The sequence below is a fragment of the Sinohyriopsis cumingii genome, chromosome 5 (assembly GCF_028554795.1).
Source record: "Sinohyriopsis cumingii isolate HCF-2022 chromosome 5, ASM2855479v2, whole genome shotgun sequence".
Lineage (NCBI taxonomy): Eukaryota > Metazoa > Mollusca > Bivalvia > Unionida > Unionidae > Sinohyriopsis > Sinohyriopsis cumingii.
The window spans coordinates 29,178,098-29,201,128 of NC_142965.1; the positions used below are offsets into that span (position 1 = coordinate 29,178,098).

General features: G+C 36.4%; 1 protein-coding gene across 1 annotated transcript in view; it reads right to left on the reverse strand.

Annotated features, from left to right (window-relative positions):
* Positions 1-23,031, reverse strand: part of LOC149798861 (uncharacterized) — a 194,550-nt gene that overhangs the window by 147,058 nt on the left and 24,461 nt on the right. Inside the window, exons 3-5 of the mRNA XM_089957773.1 lie at positions 19,029-19,157; positions 13,506-13,675; positions 8,889-9,042 (exon numbers count right to left, since the gene is read on the reverse strand). Coding sequence (XP_089813899.1) covers positions 8,889-9,042; positions 13,506-13,675; positions 19,029-19,157 — 453 coding nt within the window. The remainder of the gene's footprint in view (positions 1-8,888; positions 9,043-13,505; positions 13,676-19,028; positions 19,158-23,031) is intronic.

Consider the following 23,031-nt stretch of genomic DNA (forward strand, 5'->3'; position numbering starts at 1 on the left):
AAGGAAATGACATCATGTCTGGCTGGAGCTGTAATAGCTGATTTAAGCTAGCTGTCACTTGCTGTTAACCTGAGTCTCACTAAACTATCAGGCTGAGCTATATGCAGTATATTTAAGGCCGTTTTGGATAAGATGAACCACTGATTAAACTACTGACTGTTACAGTCCTTCTTCAATGTTTATTGTATCCATTTATGTACATATGCTGCTATATTAGCCACCCTAATGGTGATCCAGTTACATGATATTTGGCACATACTGTTTGCTTAGTGAATTAAAAATTAGCATTGTCCCTGGCAAGACGCATACTACTCAGGGTGGCAAAATTGATAAGTTGAAGAAATGCCATCTTAATGACTTTTGAGGCATTTATGGTGCATAAAAATCTTCCTGATGTCAATTACCATATTTGCTGGCCTATAAGTCAATGCGGAGTATAAGTCAAATCAGAAAATTTTGTAAATTTTCCATACTTCATCCATATATAAGTCAACGCTGTGTATCAGGAGGCCAGATCAATACCTCAGATTCATCTTTTTCATTTTTTTCCATACAAGACCGAGAATTTTATCTTATCTTTAACTATGTACAGTTTCAGGCCAGGATCATTAAATGTAACTAAAAGTACCTAATCTGTTTGAAATGAAGTATTTTAAACAAATTATGCACTTTTAGCTATGTTCAATCACAATGACCTGAAAATTTATTCAGTTACGGATAGGATAAAATTTGTGAGGAATGAAGCTTTAGTAACATCTGGTTCAATTAATATTAGTGGTATCAGGATACTCTACTCCATTCTAAAAGAAACCAATAGGTCCATCAAACCACCCAAAGTGAACAGCCTGGACCAAACAATTATCAATCGCATCGTAACCAGAAAAACAAAATTAGCAGGAAGTTTTGGCAAACATCTAGGACCCAATCCTACTAATATCAATTGCTATCACTGCAAAACCACTGAAGACCTGCCACATATATTCAATAGCTGCTCAAAATATCAGGAAGCTAGAATGGAATTTCAAAAAGCTCAAAACAAAATTGGATTCCCTACCACCTACCCAGATTTCCTTAAAAATAACAACCCCAACATAAATATGACCTACTAAAACATATTTAAATTCCTGGACACATCCAAGCAAAAAAACAAAATATAAAACTTTAAAATCATAAAATAAACAACCTGACCTCACTTAAAAATAAATTTCCACTAGGAGATGAGCACTTTTGACAGGTCCTGGGGGACCTGAGTACTCAGCAAGGGTGTCTCTCTAGCTTAAAAATAACAATCTGTAAAACATACATAACCTACCCAAATACTCTCTAAAACCAGATAAATATACATAGACAGACAGGTGCTTTTTATACATCCCTAGGGACCTCAGTACTCAGCAAAGGTTCCCGTGTTCTTAAATCCCAAATATATCCTTAAAAATTAAACAAAAATAATATTTTTTTTAAAAATCTTCTCTGCTCTCTTCCTAGCCCTAACATGAAAGACAGCCAAAGTAATACTGTGGCCTAATTCTGTGATACAGACCATTCTAACACTAAAGCAGCACAGTATTTTCCATCCAATGTAATCTAGCTCATCTTTAGAACAATTTCAGATGCAAGAACCAAAACTCAAAATTTGTGCAATTACATCCATTTAGACCAGTACCCTGGAATGAGCAGACTCCTGCCTGCAGATGGTTGCCTGCCTTCCTGGTCACTACCTCCTATGCCTCAGTCGGACACAAGCGTGCAGCGCACGCATGAAACACCTAACATAAATAAAAGCAAAAATAAATGAAAAGCAAGTGGCACTATGGTGTCGGAATCCTTACACAATTCTATCAAGAGGCCTACAAGAACTACCCAGTCCAGCAGCTAGTAGAAGCAGCTAACTACAATTTTACGCATCACAGCTACCATTTCCCCGAAATTACCTGAGAGGGAAAAGGACTGTGGAGAAATATAAAGAAGCAGAAAAAAATGGGGAACTTCTGCTAAAAAAGCCCTTCTAAGGGCTACCAATACTGCCTCTTATCCAGGGAACCATTTTGGCTTGGTATCCCATTTCGATAAAACTATTATATACACTAACTTGATCTGTCAATCCACCGGTTCAAAATTCAAACCATTTATGACCTAACAGAGACCAAACTTTTTATATGTTGCTCAGACATATTAGTTATTAAAAATTTGTAGGGCATTTACAACGTACACTATGTGCTAGAATTTTTACAATTGTTAGGACTTAGGAAAATTTTACAACTAGTTTTGATTTGACCCAATTGCACAGGTGGCTGACACATTATTGGCATTTTTTATTGTCCATTAGTACAACTAGACTAAATTTGACTAAGTACAGACTGACAAAATTGGGAATGCATGACATCCATGGCTGGCTTGCTGAGTTCCTTGTTCTCTTGGCTCTCTTGGACATCATATAACGGCAGAGCTGTGGAACAATTTCCACCCGCCTAAAGCTAGGTGTCACGATGTGACATCATCATTGTGACCAATCGCAACGGGCGTTACATACTGCTTGGATCGACACCTAGTACAGAAAATAGGGACTGAAATCAACTCATTGTTAACATGAGTGTGTGTTGGGCCCATTCCCACTCATGAAAGCCCTTCATTCAGGTCATTAGAGACATACAGTCCTACAACCTGACAGCTAAATTAGCAGTACTCCTTGAGCACATAAACACCTGGGGGGATGTGGCACTAATTCCTTCCCCCAGGAACATTTAGCATCCCATTGTGTGGGAATAAACCCATCGCACATGCACGCGACGTAAATCCAATCAATCAATCAATCACCGGATGCTATTTCAGGTTAACAGCAAAATGGAAATCACTGATGCTATTTCCACAATTGTGTGTGTGTGTGTGTGTGTGTGTGTGTGTGTAGAGAGAGAGAGGGAGATATGTATTCCATCATATTTTTCTTTTTGCACCTCATGATAAAAATAAAATATGATCTGAGATGAATGATTTCAGCCTTCCTCAACTTATTTTACTACCCCTGTCTGGCCAAAGCTTTTGCCAAAGAGAGAAAACAGTAATAAATAGTAAATATATATATTAAAATACATACCATATACCTTCCATTTCAAAGTTTAATATTCACAATATTTATATTCATAGACTCCTAATAGGTTAAATCCCAAAAATGACCATTTAACATGCTGTCTAATTATCTTTGCAAGTGGAATAGCCTGCCCATCCATTCTCAACAAATAAGATTATTCTCTTATCAGTAAGTTCATGTACTCTTAAAATAGGAAATAAGACGGACTATTAACCATAATACTGGCAAGTTGGATACAATGTAAAGCAACAGTAGACTAGATGGACTATTGACCATAATATTGGCAAGTTGGATACAATGTAAAGCAACAGCAGACTAGATGGACTATTGACCATAATATTGGCAAGTTGGATACAATGTAAAGCAACAGTAGACTAGATGGACTATTGACCAAAATATTGGCAAGTTGGATACAATGTAAAGCAACAGTAGACTAGATGGACTATTGACCATAATATTGGCAAGTTGGATACAATGTAAAGCAACAGTAGACTAGATGGACTATTGACCAAAATATTGGCAAGTTGGATACAATGTAAGGCAACAGTAGACTAGATGGACTATTGACCAAAATATTGGCAAGTTGGGTACAATGTAAGGCAATAGAAGACTAGATGGACTATTAACCATAATATTGGCAAGTTGGATACAATGTAAAGCAACAGTAGATTAGATGGACTATTGACCATAATATTGGCAAGTTGGATACAATGTAAAGCAACAGCAGACTAGATGGACTATTAACCATAATATTGGCAAGTTATATACAATGTAAGGCAACAGCAGACTAGATGGACTATTGACCATAATACAGGCAAGTTGGATACAATGTAAGCCAACAGTAGACTAGATGGACTATTGACCATAATATTTGTAAGCTGAATACAATGTAATGCAATAGAAGACTAGATGGGCTATTAACCATAGTATTAGCAAGTTGGAGATGGACTATTGACCATAATATTGGCAAGCTGTATACAATATAAAGCAACAGTAGACTAGATGGACTAGTAACCATAATATTGGCAAGCTGTTCTTATGTCACGTGTTTAGGCTCGAATAAACAGTAACACAAAAAATGATTGAAAACAACAAGCTTTGAAAAAATACAATAATTTATTTCCCTGGAAAAATTCTGTAAAAATAAAGAAAATATGAACTTATGGTTTTATAGAATCAAATCCAAAATAATCCAAGCATAATCCAAGAATAAAATTTTAGAAGTCCTAATAACAAAATGTTCTACTCATTTCAAGTTCGAATCCCGATGAAAAATCCAAGATGGAAGATGATGTTGTATGATGCAATCTGAAGTGTTGAAATCTTCAGTTCCTTGTAGAAACAAGAATTATCACTCTGGTTTTAGAAATCAAAATTAACTTCTTATAAGAACTGTCTTTGATTAAGAATCTCATATGAGCACATGTATTTTCCAGAAAAAATACAGAATTAATTCTTTTGAATCCAAGTAATTTGAAATAACTCCAAACAGCACAACATACAACTTCCAGTTTAACAGCCCAGCTTCTACTGAGAATAATTTTCCAAAATAGAGGTGATATGGTCTTAAAAAATGTAAACAAGTGGTCACATGATCATCTTCTCAAAGCTTATAGAAAATAAGTACTTGTTAAAGATCATGTCTACCTAGTGTGACCCTGGTGAAAACCAATCATTTTACTCTAAGAAATAAAAAAATAAAAAAAATTGTTTACATCTTAAAGACGAAGTCCCATCATAACATCGACAACAACCAATCATTTTAAAATAAAGATAGGACTTGTTTACGTGGTTGCCACAAATTTTGAACAAGGTCAGGATTTAGATCAACACTTGGTGTTTATGAACTAACATTCAAGGTCAAATTATTTTCTGAAAAAGTATCATCTCCAGAGAATAAATTTACATTACAATAGCCTGTAATAAAAAATAAATAAAAAATTAAAACTGACAAACAATTAAATTGAAATAAATATATACTAAATCAGATATAATTAAATCAAATATACAAAACACTGTATACAATGTAAAGCAACAGTAGGCTAGATAGACTATTGACCATAATAATGGCAAGTTGGATACAATGTGAAGCAACAGTAGGCTAGATGGACTATTAACCATAATACTGGCAAGTTGGATACAATGTAAGGCCAAAGTAGGCTAGATGGACTATTGACCATAATAATGGCAAGCTGTATACAATGTAAGGCAATAGAAGACTGGATGGACTATTGACCATAATAATGGCAAGCTGTATACAATGTAAGGCAATAGAAGACTAGATGGACTATTGACCATAATACTGGCAAGTTGGATACAACGTAAGGCAATAGAAAACTAGATTGGACTATTAACCATAATATTGGCAAGCTATATACAATGTAAGGCAACAGAAGACTAGATGGACTATTGACCATAATATTGGCAAGTTGGATACAATGTAAAGCAACATTAGGCTAGATGGACTATTGACCATAATATTGGCAAGTTGGATACAATGTAAGGCAATAGAAAACTAGACGGGCTACACTGGTCAACAGTGAAATCATTACTGACTTGAAAAGGCCCTAATCTGTAGTATTTTGGTGTGCCGAACACGAATATAACCGTGAAAAATTTGTATTGGCTCTCGTTTTGAAGATATTCATATACCTCATTTTCTATGTTTCACTGTGTAAATTTCTCCAGTAGGACTGCAGCAACATCCGGAATAATGATGTAACATTGCATAATACCATCATGCTCACATCATCCACAGTTGATTGCATCATTTTCTGATGCAATGCAATACTAATGCCATGCGGCTGCTGAAGTAAGTTGACGTCAGCAGTGTACTATACATGTGTAGGCCTATTATACTAATGCCAGGCGGCTGCTCAAGCTGACGTAAGCAGTGTACTATATAAAGCCCAATCAGATAGGTTCAGCATTTAAAATATTTTAGACGTTGTGCGAGACAGTTCAAGCTACTGTTACATAAAACTTATTATTTTATCCATTTACGTACAATAAAGAACAGTAATGCCTCGAAAGTGTGTTAATACCGCGGACAATTTTTGCTATATTTGTGGGGAAGTGACATTTGCCAACCAGAAGAAAAGTATCAATTCTCAAGTGAAGAAGGCATATCATCTTTACTTCGGATGCAAGGTTGGTGACCAAGACAAGCCTTGGGCTCCGCATATATGCTGTGCTACATGTACAACACAGCTTTCACAGTGGTTGAATTGCAAAAGGTCATCAATGCCGTTTGCAGTCCCAATGGTGTGGAGAGAGCCAAGCAACCACCTAAATGACTGTTACTTCTGCTTGGTTCCTCCTCTTTCCGGCGGAATAACGAAGCGAAAGAAGTCGAGAATAGTCTACCCAAACATTCCGTCTGCATTGAGACCAGTTCCACATGGTGAGGGACTTCCTATTCCAGAACCTCCAGCAGAATATTCTCTTGATTCATCTGACGAAGACAAAGGTGAGTCGACCTGTTCTTCTCCTGGTCCATCAGCATGCAGTGATCCAGATTTTCACTGTGGTGCATCATCAACCCCACACAGAATAACACAGGAAGAACTAAATGACCTGATTCGTGATTTGGACTTATCAAAGAACAAGGCAGAATTGCTAGGATCAAGACTCCAACAATGGAATCTTCTAGAAGAAGATGTCACAATTACTGCATATCGAAAGCGCCACCAGCAATTGGAGCCTTTCTTCAGAAAGGAAAGTAATCTGATATTCTGTTCCGATATTGAGGGCCTCATGAATGCTTTAAAAATCACTCATGACCCACAAGAATGGAGACTATTTGTGGACTCTTCGAAACTGAGTCTCAAGGCTGTGCTTTTGCACAATGGAAACATTCTTCCATCTATTCCAGTAGCGTATGCTGTCCACATGAAAGAGACATACGATAACTTAAGGCAGCTACTGAATTCCATAGAGTATAACAAGTACAGCTGGCACCTCTGTGGTGATTTGAAGGTAGTTGCCCTTTTAATGGGACTGCAGCAAGGATATACAAAATACATGTGTTTCTTATGCGAGTGGGATAGCCGAGCAAGGGAAATGCACTACATGAGGAAAGAATGGACTCACAGGCAGAATGTAGCCATTGGAGAGAAGAATATCCAACACCCAGCTCTGGTTGAGGCTCAGAAAATCTTGCTACCACCCCTTCACATCAAACTAGGTTTGATGAAGAACTTCGTGAAAGCCATTGACCGGACTTTGCCAGCATTCCGATACCTGCATGAAAAATTCCCTCGACTCAGCGAAGCAAAGATTAAAGAGGGAGTTTTTGTGGGTCCTCAGATTCGAGAGCTTTTCAAAGATGACCGGTTCAACAACTTGCTGGAAGGTGACGCGAAACAAGCATGGGATGCTTTTCGCCTAGTTTCTACAAACTTCCTCGGAAATGTTAGGGCAGAAAACTATAAGGAACTAGTAGAAGACATGTTGATGAAGTATAAGAAACTTGGCTGCAATATGTCTCTAAAGATTCACTTCCTTCATTCCCATTTGGATTTCTTTCCTAGCAACTGTGGTATTGTTAGTGATGAACACGGCGAACGTTTTCATCAAGATATCGCAACAATGGAACAAAGATACCAGGGAAAATGGTCCACTACAATGCTGGCTGACTACTGCTGGACACTCCTCAGAGATGCTCCGGAACAGCTGTACAAGAGACAGGCAAAGAAATCTAAGATGTAGTCAATGACTTGATTTTTTATAGGTAGGCTATTACAGTTGACCTTTTACTATTGGAATGCATTTCGTTATGTAAACATTAATTTCTTGCAGATTACAAAAAAACTAGAGCCAATTTTGCAATTTGACTGTCATATTCGTGTTCAGCACATAAAAATTGATAAGAATTGACTAATTTTATTTCAGTAACATGACTTTTGTAAAAATTTGTTGTCCAGTGCTATTAACCATAGTACTGGCAAGCTGTATACAATGTAAGGCAATAGAAGACTAGATGGACTATTAACCATAAAACTGGCAAGCTCAACAGTGCATGTAAGACAGCAGCTGACTTGATGGACATTATGAGGGCCAGCCAAAAACACTGCATGCTGTACTGATGTTTTCTAGATGGACTTCTAACAGTCCTAATTCCAAGCTGAATAATGTGCATGTAAAACAGCTGTTCATTAGATGAACAACTGAAGTACAACTTTGTATATGAGAAAGAGGTTTACTGATGGTGCAATGGCACTCTGAATTCAGTATCTGAGGAAGAGGTTTACTGATGGTGTGATAGCAATCTGAATACAGTATACAAGAAATAGGTTTACTGATGGTGCAATGGCAAGCTGAATACAGTATTCAAGGAAGAGGTTTACTGATGGTACGATGGCAAGCTGAATACAGTATTCAAGGAAGAGGTTTACTGATGGTACAATGGCAAGCTGAATACAGTATTCAAGGAAGAGGTTACTGATGGTGCAATGGCAAGCTGAATACAGTATTCAAGGAAGAGGTTTACTGATGGTACAATGGCAAGCTGAATACAGTATATGACAAGCAGTTGCCTGTGAGATTACTGATCATTCTGATGAAACATTGGGATATGATATACACAAGCAAGCTGTGTATTAGATGGGCTACTGACCATGGCATTTAAAGTTTGATTAAAGAAATTGCCTATTGATGATTATTGACCATTCTCATGGTAAGCTGGATATAATAATAAGCACACTATATTGAGAATGGACATAAATGTGTTACTATCCTGATGACCACCCAGGTACAGTGTACTGTAGGCAGCAGTTATGTGTATGTGTCATGGATTACTGACCATCCTGATCATGTCTGCCTCCTCCTCCTCTTCCTCCTCCTCTGGTAACTCTGGCATCACTACATGATATTCTGTTGTTGTCATATCTCCTACTACATCATCCTCTCCCATCAGGTCCCCTTGTGCAGTGGGCAAGTCTCCTGCTTGTGCAGCCCTATGAAAGACACACTAACTTGTACCACCAAACACTAACTTGTACCCGGACCAAACACTCACAGAAATGATTGATATGACCACAATCATGAAACCTATCAACCTGACACATATACTTCATCCTTCATCAAACTTTGAAACAACGAAAGTCCCTTAAAGGGACTGATGCTCTACTGGGCAAAAAGAAATTAAGGAATTCAAGATATGGCAATTTCTTCATTTGAACATGCAAGTTTGGAAACCATACCTGATATTCTACAATGATAACATGATTCTCAAAGTAATGAGTTGTAGACATACTGGATGTTAGAATGGCACCATTTTCATTTAAGAAACAGTAGACACCATTAGAAGTCTTTTGGTCAAAATCTCATGGCATAGTGATCATCCATTCAAGAGAAGTAGTGACAGTAAGATTTCACAACAGCTGTCATGGCAACCATACTGGATGTATGACTGGCACCATTTTCATTTAGGATCAACTAAGCATCATACATATATTGGTGAAAACCCCATGTTGATATAGCCATCCATATGGGTGTAGAGACAGCAATATTTTCAAGACAGCTACCATGGTAGCCATACTGAAGGCCAATCATTTTCATTCAGGACCATGTATACACCATAGGAACTCTACTGATGAAAACCCCATGTCAAAATAAAAAAAATTTCAAGATGGCCACATATCAGATATCATATCAGCACAAGTTTAATTTAAGATTAACAAAACCTCATAAAAAGTCTTTCAGTGAAAACCTCATGTTGATATGACTATGCATTCAGCAAAAACCACATGTTGATAGGACTCATAATGCATTCAGTGAAAACCCCATATTGATATAACTATGCATTCAGTGAAAACCCCAAGTTGATATGACCTTCCATTCGGTGAAAACCCCATATTGATATGACTATGCATTCAGTAAAAAACCCATGTTGATATGACTCATAATGCATTCAGTGAAAACCCCACATTGATATGACTATGCAGTCAGTGAAAACCCCATGTTGATACGACCGTCCATTCAGTGAAAACCCCATGTTGATATGACCTTCCATTCAGTGAAACCCCATGTTGATATGACCATGCATTCAGTGAAAACCTCATGTTGATATGACCTTCCATTCAGTGAAAACCCCATGTTGATATGACCTTCCATTCAGTGAAACCCCCATGTTGATATGACCTTCCATTCAGTGAAAACCCCCATGTTGATATGACCTTCCATTCAGTGAAAATGCCATGTTGATATGACCTTCCAGTCAGCGAAAAACCCCATGTTGATATGACCTTCCATTCAGTGAAACCCCCATGTTGATATGACCTTCCATTCAGTGAAAAAACCCATGTTGATATGACCTTCCATTCAGTGAAACCCCATGTTGATATGACCTTCCATTCAGTGAAAACCCCATGTTGATATGACCTTCCATTCAGTGAAAACATCATGTTGATATGACTATGCATTCAGCAAAAACCTCATGTTGATAGGACTCATAATGCATTCAGTGAAAACCCCATATTGATATGACTATGCATTCAGTGAAAACCCCATGTTGATATGACCTTCCATTCGGTGAAAACCCCATGCTGATATGACTATGCATTCAGTAAAAACCGCATGTTGATATTGACTCATAATGCATTCAATGAAAACCCCACATTGATATGTCTATGCATTCAGTGAAAACCCCATGTTGATATGGCCTTCCATTCAGTGAAAACCCCATGTTGATATGACCTTCCATTCAGTGAAAACCCCATGTTGATATGACCTTCCATTCAGTGAAAACCCCATGTTGATATGACCTTCCATTCAGTGAAACCCCCATGTTGATATGACCTTCCATTCAGTGAAACCCCATGTTGATATGACCTTCCATTCAGTGAAACCCCCATGTTGATATGACCTTCCATTCAGTGAAAACCCCATGTTGATATGACCTTCCATTCAGTGAAACCCCATGTTGATATGACCTTCCATTCAGTGAAAATGCCATGTTGATATGATCTTCCATTCAGTAAAACCCCCATGTTGATATGACCTTCCATTCAGTGAAAACCCCATGTTGATATGACTATGCATTCAGGAAGAATAGCAATAACAAGATTGCCAAGATTGGATGTACAAAACTGCACCATTTTTATCCAGGACCAACTAAACCATGGGATGAAAGAGTGTGTAAAGTTTCACAGCAATTCTCCAAACAGTTCAGGAGGAGTAATGATAACAAACTTGTGCTAATGGACAGACAGGCATCAGGTAATGAATGACAGACCAGACCATATAAAAAGCTATTTTGGTTTATGACCAGTAGAGCTAAAAAAGAATCAGGACAGCAAGATTGCTTGAAACATATCAAGGAATAGCATATATCCACGCCATATCAAGGAATAGCATATATTCACAACATATTAAGGAATATAATACATCCATGACATATCAATGAATAGTACATGTCCACAACATATTAAGGAATAGAATATATCCACAACACATCAAGGAATAGCATACATCCACAACATGCCAAGGAATAAAATATATCCACAACACATCAAGGAATAGCATACATCCACAACATATTAAGAAATATAATGCATCCACAACATATCAATGAATAGTACACATCCACAACATATTAAGGAATAGAATATATCCACAACACATCAAGGAATAGCATACATTCTCAACATGCCAAGGAATAGAATATATCCACAACACATCAAGGAATAGCATACATTCACAACATGCCAAGGAATAGAATATATTCACATCACATCAAGGAACAGCATATATCCACAACACATCAAGGAATAGCATACATCCACAAAATATCAAGGAATATCATATATCCAGAACACATCAAGAAATGGCATACATCCACAACACATCAAGGAATTGCATACATCCACAACATATCAAGGAATATCATATATCCAGAACACATCAAGAAATGGCACACATCCACAACACATCAAGGAATTGCATACATCCACAACACATCAAGGAATAGCATACATCCACAAAATATCAAGGAATAGCATATATCCACAACATATCAAGGAACAGCATATATCCACAACATATCAAGGAATCGCATACATCCACAACATATCAATGAATAGCATACATCCACAACATATCAAGGAATAGCATACATCCACAACATATCAAAGAATAGCATACATCCACAACATATCAAGGAATAGCATACATCCACAACATCTCAATGAATAGCATACATCCACAACATATCAATGAATAGCATACATCCACAACATATCAAGGAATAGCATACATTCACAACATGTCAATGAATAGCATACATCCACAACATATCAAGGAATAGCATACATCCACAACATATCAAGGAATAGCATACATTCACAACATGTCAATGAATAGCATACATCCACAACATGTCAATGAATAGCATACATCCACAACATATCAAGGAATAGCATACATCCACAATATATCAAGGAATAGCATACATCCACAACATCTCAATGAATAGCATACATCCACAACATATCAAGTGTGAACAGACAACAGTCAACTGACAAAGTGTAATGAATGAAGGATCATACCATAGGCCTGCTTGATCTTGGTTGCTTGGCAATGGCAATTTTAACACATCATTGGCTATACCATGCTGAGGAAATGTGAGCAAAATGTCTTTTCCAATGACACAATGATAGCTGACATTTGCTGACCAAGACAGGCTACAACTGTGAGACTAATTCTGCACACAAGAAATCCACACATACAAGTTTTAAAACACAGATACTATTCTGCAAAATTAACTTTAAGGCATTCAACAGAAATACATACACCACCAAAATTATAATCTGCAGCTGTACAGTGATGGAAATGACTATACCTGTATAGCAGTGGAAATGATTATACCTGTACATTGATGGAAATGATTATACCTGTACATTGATGGAAATGATTATACCTGTTCATCAATGGAAATGAGTACTGTATACCTGCACAGGGATATAAATAATTATACATGTACAGTGATGGAACTGATTCTACCTGTACAGTGATGGAAATTATTATACATGTGCAGCAATGGAAATGATTAAACATGTACAACAATGGAAATGATTATACCTGTGCAGCAATGGAAATGATTATATCTGTAAAGTGATGGATATGATTACATCTGTATAGTGATGGAAATGATATACCTGTATAGTCATGGAAATAATCATACCTGTACAATGATGGAAATGATGATATCTGTACAGTGATGGAAAGGATTACACATGTACAGTGATGGATATGTTTATACCTGTACAATAAAGGAAATGATTATATGTACCTGTACAATGATGGAAATGATTATACCTGCACAGCAATGGAATGATTACACCTGTAAAATTACAGAAATGATTTTACCTGTACAGTGATGGAAATTAATATACCTGTTCAGTAATAAAAATGATTATACCTGTACAAGTGATGATTATGATTGCCATTGAACATCTCAAAGTACTGCTTTGTGGTATACCACCAGACAGCAAATGTGCTGGTCACTATCATGACAAGGCCGGTCAATCCCACAATCACAATGCAGATCCACAACAGGCTGATGTTTGGCACCGGCATGGGCTCATTATACTGAAATATAGAGATATTCATTTTTCATCCATCAATTTCACTTGGAAAACGGTCATATTGCTGGCAAACATAATATACATGCAAATTTTCTGTCCAGGAACTTTTCGGACTCCACTGAATGGATGCTAAAGAAAGAAATTTCTCAAAGATTGTGTGCACAGACTTTTGTTCGAGACATAGATCTTTTTGCATCTTGATTAAACTGTCAGTTAAAGAAGTTCAGCTCATGGTTTCCAAAACCAGGAGCTTTTAAAATTGATGCCTTTTCTTTCTCCTGGCATGATTTACTCCCATACATTTTCCCCCCTTGTAATTTTGTTGGGAATTATTGAATAAAATTATTGCTGATAATGTTAGTAAAGCACTCTTAATTGTTCCACATCGGACATCACAATCCTGGTTTCCTTTCTTTTGTCATGTTTAATTTCTCTTCTTATTAGACTTCCAAGGGAAAAAAATATAATGACTCTTCTACACAATGGTCAAACTCATCCTCTTGGGAAGGCCCTATCTTTAATCACAGTGGCTGTATCAGGAGATTGCTCCAAAGCCAAGGACTTCCAACAACAGCTGTGGACATAATTAACAATTCATGGAGACCAGGAACAACAAAACAATATAATTTGGCATGAAAAAAAACGGAATTTTTGGTGTAAGATCAGGGAAATTAATCCCTTTTGTGTTTCTGAGGTACAGATATTTCATACTTAGATTCTTTGGTAGATGAAGGTAAGTCTTATAGTGTCATCAATACTCACAAGGCAATGTTACTTACTACTTTGACAATGTTTGATAATGTGTGATGCATCTCCTCTTTGTTGACTAATAGATACTTGAAGGGACTGTTTAACAAAAGTCCACCAAAACCAAGATTTGTGGACACTGGGGATATAAACCTAGTCTTAAAATACATGTGTACCCTTTTTCCTTTGGAAACTATATCTTTAAGGTCATTAAAAATGAAGATAGTTGCTCTTATTGCTTTATCTACAGCTCCAAGAGCACAAACTCTAAAATCTTTGAATTTACATAACATGACTTGTATGGCAGATAAAACAGTATTCAGTTTTTCGGATTTGTGAAAAACTTCAAGACAAGGTAAGATTTTCCGGTTGGATTTTCCGGTTGGAACTACTACATTATAAGGATGAGAAGCATTGTGCAATGCATACTTTGTTGGAATATCTTAACATGACTAAAACTCTTTGGAAATCTACTCAAGTTCTGGTATCTTACTGTTCCTATAGAGCTGTGACATCTAGTACTACTGCAAGGTGGTTACAAATGGTTTTAGAACAATCAGGAATTGATACATCTAAATTCAAATCTCATTCCTACAGAACTGCTGAATCTTCAGCTGCTTTCAGACAAGGCTGTTCCTTGCACAATATATTGAAAACAGCAGACTGGACATCAATAAAGACTTTTCACAAATTTTATCTAAAGGACATTTAGGCTAATAGTATGGGTTTTTCTGAAGCAGTTATTAATAGCATATAAATAATATTTTCTGTTTGATTATGATTTATAGGTTAAAATGTGTTCCACTTTTCCTACTGATGTTTTTAGCAGATGTTTTGATGTCAGTCTTTAAAGATTCTGTGTATACATGTGAGGCCAAAGGCTTTACGGAAAATAATGAACCCTTCATCCAAGCATTTGTGAAGGCTGATGGGCGTTATTGGAGTAAAGCCAGAGGCTGAGCATGCAAACACCCATCCATTCTTTGTTGCAAGTTGACATTTTACTACATTGGGGTTTTCCCTCCCTGTCTTATATAGACAACAAAACACTTCACTTTAAGCTACGAGATACCTTGTGCAGGTAGCTTATTTATATTGGATACTTCAGGTGACAATTCATGTAACTAATTAAAAAAAAGTTTCCTTTTCTTTCAAGAGCACCTGTTCCCGCCAATGACTGAGTAAAGTGCTATGTATACAGGCTCAGCTTTCAGCTTTACTCCTATAAATGTTTGGATGTGGAGTTCATTTCCTTCTGCTGACTTGAGTCCATATTTATCCCTGCTAGTATGAGGTGTGAGTTCATAATTATCCCTGCTAGTGTTAGGTTTAAGTTCATAATTGTCCGTGTTAGCATGAGATGTGAGTTCATAATTATCCATGCTAGTATTAGATTTGAGTTCATAATTATCCATGCTAGTATTAGATTTGAGTTCATAATTATCCATGCTAATATAAGATTTGTTGAGTTCATAATTATACATGCTAGCATTAGAGTTCATAACTATCATTGCTAGCATCAGATTTTTGAGTTTATAACTATTTCTGATAGCATTAGATCTGAGTTCATAATTATCCATGCTAGCATTTGATTTAAGTTTTTGATTATTCATGCTAGCATTAAATTATAATTAATAATTATCGATGCTAGCAGTAAATTTGAATTCATAATTATCTATGCTAGCATTAAATCTGAGCTCTTAATTATCCATTCTAGCATTAAATTATAATTATTAATTATCCACGTTAGCAGTAAATTTGAATTCATAATTATCCATGCTAGCATTAGATTTAAGTTCTTGATTATTCATGTTAGCATTAAATTATAATTCATAATTATCCATGTTAGCATTAAATTATAATTATTAATTATCCATGCTAGCAGTAAATTTGAATTCATAATTATCCATGCAAGCATTAAATCTGAGCTCTTAATTATCCATGCTAGCATTAAATTATAATTATTAATTATCCATGCTAGCAGTAAATTTGAATTCATAATTATCCATGCTAGCATTAAATTATAATTATTAATTATCCATGCTAGCAATAAATTTAATTCATAATTATCCATGCTAGCATTAGATTTAAGTTCTTGATTATTCATGCTAGCATTAAATCTGAGCTCTTAATTATCCATGCTAGCATTAAATTCAAGTTCATTATCCTTACAAAGTGATACTGGTTCAATATTACAATTCACAACCAGCAAAACCTAGAGACAATGAAACTGTGATTACAGTTCATTGTTACATTATCCATGCTAGCATTAGATTTAAGTTTTTGATTATCCCTTAGATTTAAGTTCTTGATTATTCATGTTAGCATTAAATTATAATTCATAATTATCCATGCTAGCATTAAATTCAATTTCATTATTATCCATGCTAGCATTACATTATAATTCATAATTATTCATGCTAGCATTAAATTATAATTCATAATTATCCATGCTAGCATTAAATTATAATTCATAATTATCCATGCTAGCATTAAATTTGAGTTCATAATTATCCATTCTAGCATTAAATTCAAGTTCATAATTATCCATGCTATCATTAAATTTGAGTTCATAATTATCCATTCTAGCATTAAATTCAAGTTCATTATCCTTGCAAAGTGATAAAGGTTCAATATTACAATTCACAACCAGCAAAACCTAGAGACAATGAAACTGTGATTACAGTTCATTTTACATCTCACAATGAACGACTGAAATCCTATGTACAAGACAAACATTCATCACTTAGATGCAGTGCTAGCATGTATAATATATACACTCAGGATGATACATAATTTTGTCAGGAGCTAAGAGTCTGATCAGAGTTTTCTGCAACCTAGTAGTACGCAGACAGAGGTGAGATGGCAGTGATCCGTAACAGTTAGTGCTTTAGACCACTCAGCCACTTGGGGCCCCGTAACCAAGTTTTGTCTCTAAGCTTTGATTGTGATTCATGACATAATAGTATGTGATAAATGAGATGTTATGTGATAATAGCATGTGATAAATGACAATTTGATGCTTTTCTAAACAGGAGACCTAATATTATTATGCAGCTTTCTGTTTCTGAACTAGAACTTTCTGATACATACAGTTCAATTAGCTGATGGTCTCAAGGGACACTATATTCAATGAGCTCCACTTGTAAAATAAAGAATTATTATTATTATTATTATTATTATTATTATTACCAAACAGAAACATAAGCAAACCAAAGTTCATCCTAAGATCTCATTCAGCTTTTAAGATATAAAGCAGAAATAAAAGTAACCAAAGTGTGTGTGTGTGTGTGTGTCTTTTTACCTTGGCCTTGAAGGTAGGAGCCAAAATGTGGAACATGACACATCTTCTAAAGACAATATACAAATCCACCAAATTTCATTAATTTATCTTAAATAGCTTGAAGTAATTCAGTAGACAAGCCAATGTTACAGAAACCTACAAAACTGGCCTCTGGTGACCTTGAAGAGAAGATCCCCATTCGTACATGACAAATATATTAATGTATACCTTAAATTCAAATGGTTGTAATGTGATAGAACATAAAGGAAAGTAAGCAAAGCAAAATATTGACCCATGACCTTGACCTTGAAGACAGGACCCCAACTGTGGTATGTGACACACCTGCTAATGAAAAATTGTGAGAATAGCAAGTTCAACCCCAAATAGAAAACTACTCTTAAATTATAATTATGAGACAAAAGGAAAGTGTCATTGAAAATAATGACCCATGACCATGACCTTGACATCTCTATAATTGAAGATCTCTAAAGTTATGCAGCAAAGCAGCAAAAAGAAAAGGCTGTTGGAAAACTTAAAATATTGACCCATGACATTACCCTAAATTTTCTAATGATGATATATTAAATATACAAAGTTTCCTCCCTTAATCTCTAACAGCTCTGACGTTAGAGATTGGAATAGAAAACTTAAAATATTAAGGCATAGTGTTGACCTTGAAGATATGATCCTTAATGTGGTAGACAACACACTTTCAAATGACACTATATGTCTGCATAGTTTCATCTTACGATCTCCAGCAGTTCTAATGTTAAAGAGCAGAATGGAAAGTGTGTTGGAATTAAACTTTAAAATACTGAGCTTTGCCACTGATCTTAAAGATAAGAACTCAGAGTTAAATAAAATATATATTCTAATGATGATGTACCAGTATACCAAATTGCATTCCTTAATCTCAAATGGTTACTGGTCTAGTAAATGAACTGAAATGGTGGTTCTTGTTGTGCGTTTAACACGAGTTTTCAGCACTTGGTAGGCTATTCATGGAAGACAGTATAACTGATGGAGGAAGAACCAAGGAAAATCAAGTGAAGAACCAACAACCCATGGGAAGCTACTGGCAAGCTTCTCACATACCTTTATTGCCCAAGCCTGAGGTTCCAACCCATCCAGACAGAGGTGAGGTGGTAGAAATCAGTAAAAGCAAGCACTTCAGACCTAACTCAGCCATCCAGAGCCCCAAATAAAATGGTCTTACACCTTGCTGAATTCATCCAAATATTTCTCAAATCTATTGTGTCTGTCTCAAATCCTCATTAACAACAAATTATTGTGATTTTAAAAAAGCATTAGCTGCCAGATGCCTCACCACTTGTAAGAGTAACCTCCCTTTGTCCTCACTTAATGCAGACACTACAGTATATGTCTCCTCTATGGTGGATGAAGTGATGTTCAGTAAAATCCTAAAGCTGTCTGCTTCCTGAAACTCCACTCTTCCCTGCAATCATAGAAAAAACTGAAATCACAATTAAATATAATATGTAGTTTATTTTGGGTGGGAAGGTGGTAAAACAAATTTTAATTATTTGAAAGTTTCCTGTTACTACTGCATTGAAGGTATTGTATAAAGAACAACATGATCCCAGACTGATACCTTAGTCAAGTTCTCACAATGTGAATATCTCATCCTTCTTTGACTGTGACTGAGACTTAAGGACATCAGAACAGGGAGGAAGGAGGGAAATGGGCAATATAATGGCAGGTAAGTAGAATATGATTACAATTAGTTTTACCCCCCACTCCTACCCCAGACAAAATACATTTTGATAGCCTATGATAAGCTGTCAAAGGGAACTTATCATTACTGTCAAAAGAGTGCTCTACTGCAGATTGAATAATGGTTAACAACTAGTTAGGCTGATAATATAACAACTAGTAGAGCTGATATGACAACTTTTTAGGCAGTTATGATGAACAGTTGGGCTGATATGACAACTAGTGGGCTGATACGACAACTAGTGGAGCTAAAATGACCATTAGTGGGGCTGATATGACAACTTGTTGTGCTGATACAACTGGGTTTTGTATTTCATTGCCCTCACTCTGGTGTGACATGAATCAAAGGGAAAGGCAGAATGAGATTGCCAGAACATGGCTTTCATAACATCCTCCAAAGAGAAACAATTTAGAAAGGTCTCTCATTGACAGATTGACAAACTCCTTTATTAAAATGTCCAAAACAATCCACATTGAGATGAGATGGTGGATGCAAAAATATAAATGGTACCTCAAGGGGCAGGGTTGTCCAACATAATATTTGAAGACTGGTTGTGAAAAATGTGGGCCAAGTTTATAAATGACCCTATGACTGAGAAAAAAAGTGATGTGGTCCCTCATATGGAGCAATATAAAAGGTCACTCAATGGTTGGATCCTGTTTGAGAGGTCCCAAACATGAAAAGATTGGACCCTGTTTGAGAGGTCCCTCACACAAAAAGGTTGGACCTTGTTTCTGGAGAAGACACTGATAAAGGAGTCTGTCCTCATCACCTCAAACACAGATACACTAAAGAAGTCTGTACATCTTCATCATGCCCAGCACAGACACACTACAGGTATCTGTCTTCATCATCCCATGCACAGATACACTAAATATGTCTGTCCTCATTAATACCCAACATAGATACACTAATGGAGTCTGACTTCGTCATCACATTCACAGATACACTAAAGGAGTCTGTCCTCATGATCTCCAGCACAGATACACTAAAGAAGTCTGTCCTCATCATCTCCAGCATAGATACACTAAAGGCATCTGTCTTCATCATCCTCAGCACATATACACTAAAGATGTCTGTCTTCATCATCCCCAGTACAGATACACTAAAAATGTCTGTCTTGATCATCCCCAGCACTGATACACTAAAGACTTCTGTCTTCATCATCCCCATTATGTATATACTAAAGAAGTCTGTTTTATCATGACCAGCACAAATACACTAAACTGTCCTCATTATCCCCAGCACAGATACACTAAAGGAGTCTGTCTTCATCATCCCCAGCACAGATACACAAAGGAGTCTATGTTAATATCATCCCCAGCACAGATACGCTAAAGGTGTCTGTCTTCATCATCACAGCACAGATGCAGTGACACTTGGAATTAGCAACTAAAGCTATCAAAGGCATCTCAATCTTGACAAGAAGAGAAAACAAATCCTCATTAACATAAAACCATCAACAACCCTTTTCCACTGACAAGTTATACATTTCACTCTTTCTCCTCACTGACACTACAGAAATGGAATACAGTTTTATGGGTAAGGTTCCCAAATAAGGCTTTCCTCAAAGATGTATGTGTGATTTAGATTTATAATGTAGCTTCAACAATTTTTCAGTCATATCGTTACCATATCTGCAGTGTGGCAGTTTATAGTGATGCTTGCACTGGGGCATCATGTCACAGACATGCAGCATGATGTCCCACCCAGTCACATTATCCTGACACCAGGCCGACCAGTTCTAACACAAACCTCTTAATGCTGAGCACCAAACAAGGCAGCTTTTAGTACCATTTTTTAAGTCTTTGGTTGACTCAGCTGGGGATCAAACCCACAACCTCCTGCATCCGAGGCGGATGCTCTAACCACTTGGCCACTGGAGCAGTTTCCTCAAAGATTCATAAGGAGGTTTAGATGATGACCAAAGAACAAATGAGAGGTTCCACCTCAGCAATAAAGAGCAAGAGACCAGTCTCTGAAGCTCAAAATACCTGACCTGATCTGACAGCTGTGGATCAAATCCTATCATTAAGCCCATGGTGAACTTAAGAGTATTACAGAGTGCTGTTCCATAGCTCTTAATTTTATAGATACTGAGCAATCATTTTCTTTGAATACAAAGAGAACATTTGCACCAATCATTAAAGGGAAATAGATTTAGGATCAATGTATTTCTTACTGAATGAATATTTGGAAAATTCATTACTTTTCCTAAAACCTTGGAAGTCATCTTACTTCTAGCTTGATGTGATACATATTTGCACAAAAACTGGACCTTGGTAAAGGATTGTTTGATATGACAGAGGCTTGAAGGAGAAGAATTTATGGACTCTTGTGCAAGAGGGACCACCTGTGCTGTGACAGCAGATCCCTCTTCAGTGGTAATTACCTGACATCATCAACCAATGGGTCCAGAAGCTCTATGAACCATAATCACTGGGGCCACAGGGGAGCTATCAGAATGAGCCAAGATTTTAAGGTTCTGACTCTGTGAAGAAGATGGAGAGATGTTTAAAAATAATCAACTCATTAACCCCTGACATTTGTGCATCAGGAAGTAGTATCCTACTTCCAAATTCAGTAGTGTCAAGGTCATTTAAGATACACTGAAATGGGTTGTTTTGCAGAGAAGTAGACGGACGTAGCTCTATAAGGATACCAAATAATCTGGACTTTCTAGTCACATTACAAAATACAGAGGGTAAAACATTTTTTGAGACCTGATATTTTTTTACACCAAAAGTTTGCCCATCATAGGAATTGGCTGGCTGGGATATTAGACTTTATGGCCTCAGTTCTAAGGCAGATTAGTCAGAACTGCACACAGAGAGAAAAACCTTTGCAAAAAGTAGGATAAGTTGGGCATTTCAAGTAAAAAGTGGCCAGGACACAAAATTGATGGGTCCAACAAGCAAAAAAACTTTTATCCTTCTGCACATGCATGAGCAAAATAGCCAAATGAAAAATGATGTTTTTAACACAAATAGGCATCAAGTCAAATGGAATTCCACTTGGATGCAGATTTTATCTGGATGTATTTAGAAGCAGCCCCCAAAATGTGTTTCCTTAATAACTCGTATTTCAGGCAAAAATAACAAAAATCTCCAGGGGTTAATGAGTTAGGACAGTAAGATGAAGAGAACAAGGGATAAACACTCTATATGACAAATGAAGATAAATAATAATAATATATACCTATTAATATATTTAAAAATTGTACATTGAATTCTGTACTATGGTGTAAAATAATGTGAATTGGGTCTATGCAGTTGAAAATAATTAAATTACAAACAAATATAACAAAGTGATAGAATTAAGCTCTGTTATGTAAAAATTAATGCACATAATAAGAATCCAGGTCCACAAGAGAATCAAGTGCAGAGAATTTGCCCATTAATTGTGCACAATGTATGTCTTGATTATCTAACTTGAATACAAGCACTCAGTAGCAGCCATACACCAGACAAAGTTAATGAGCCATTTTTGTGCTCACTAATGACCATATTGTTTTGGCAGTAATATGCATGGCAGGAGAGATAGATTTTCTTTCTGCAAGGATTGTTTGTTGGAGTAATAACATTTGAGGCAGATG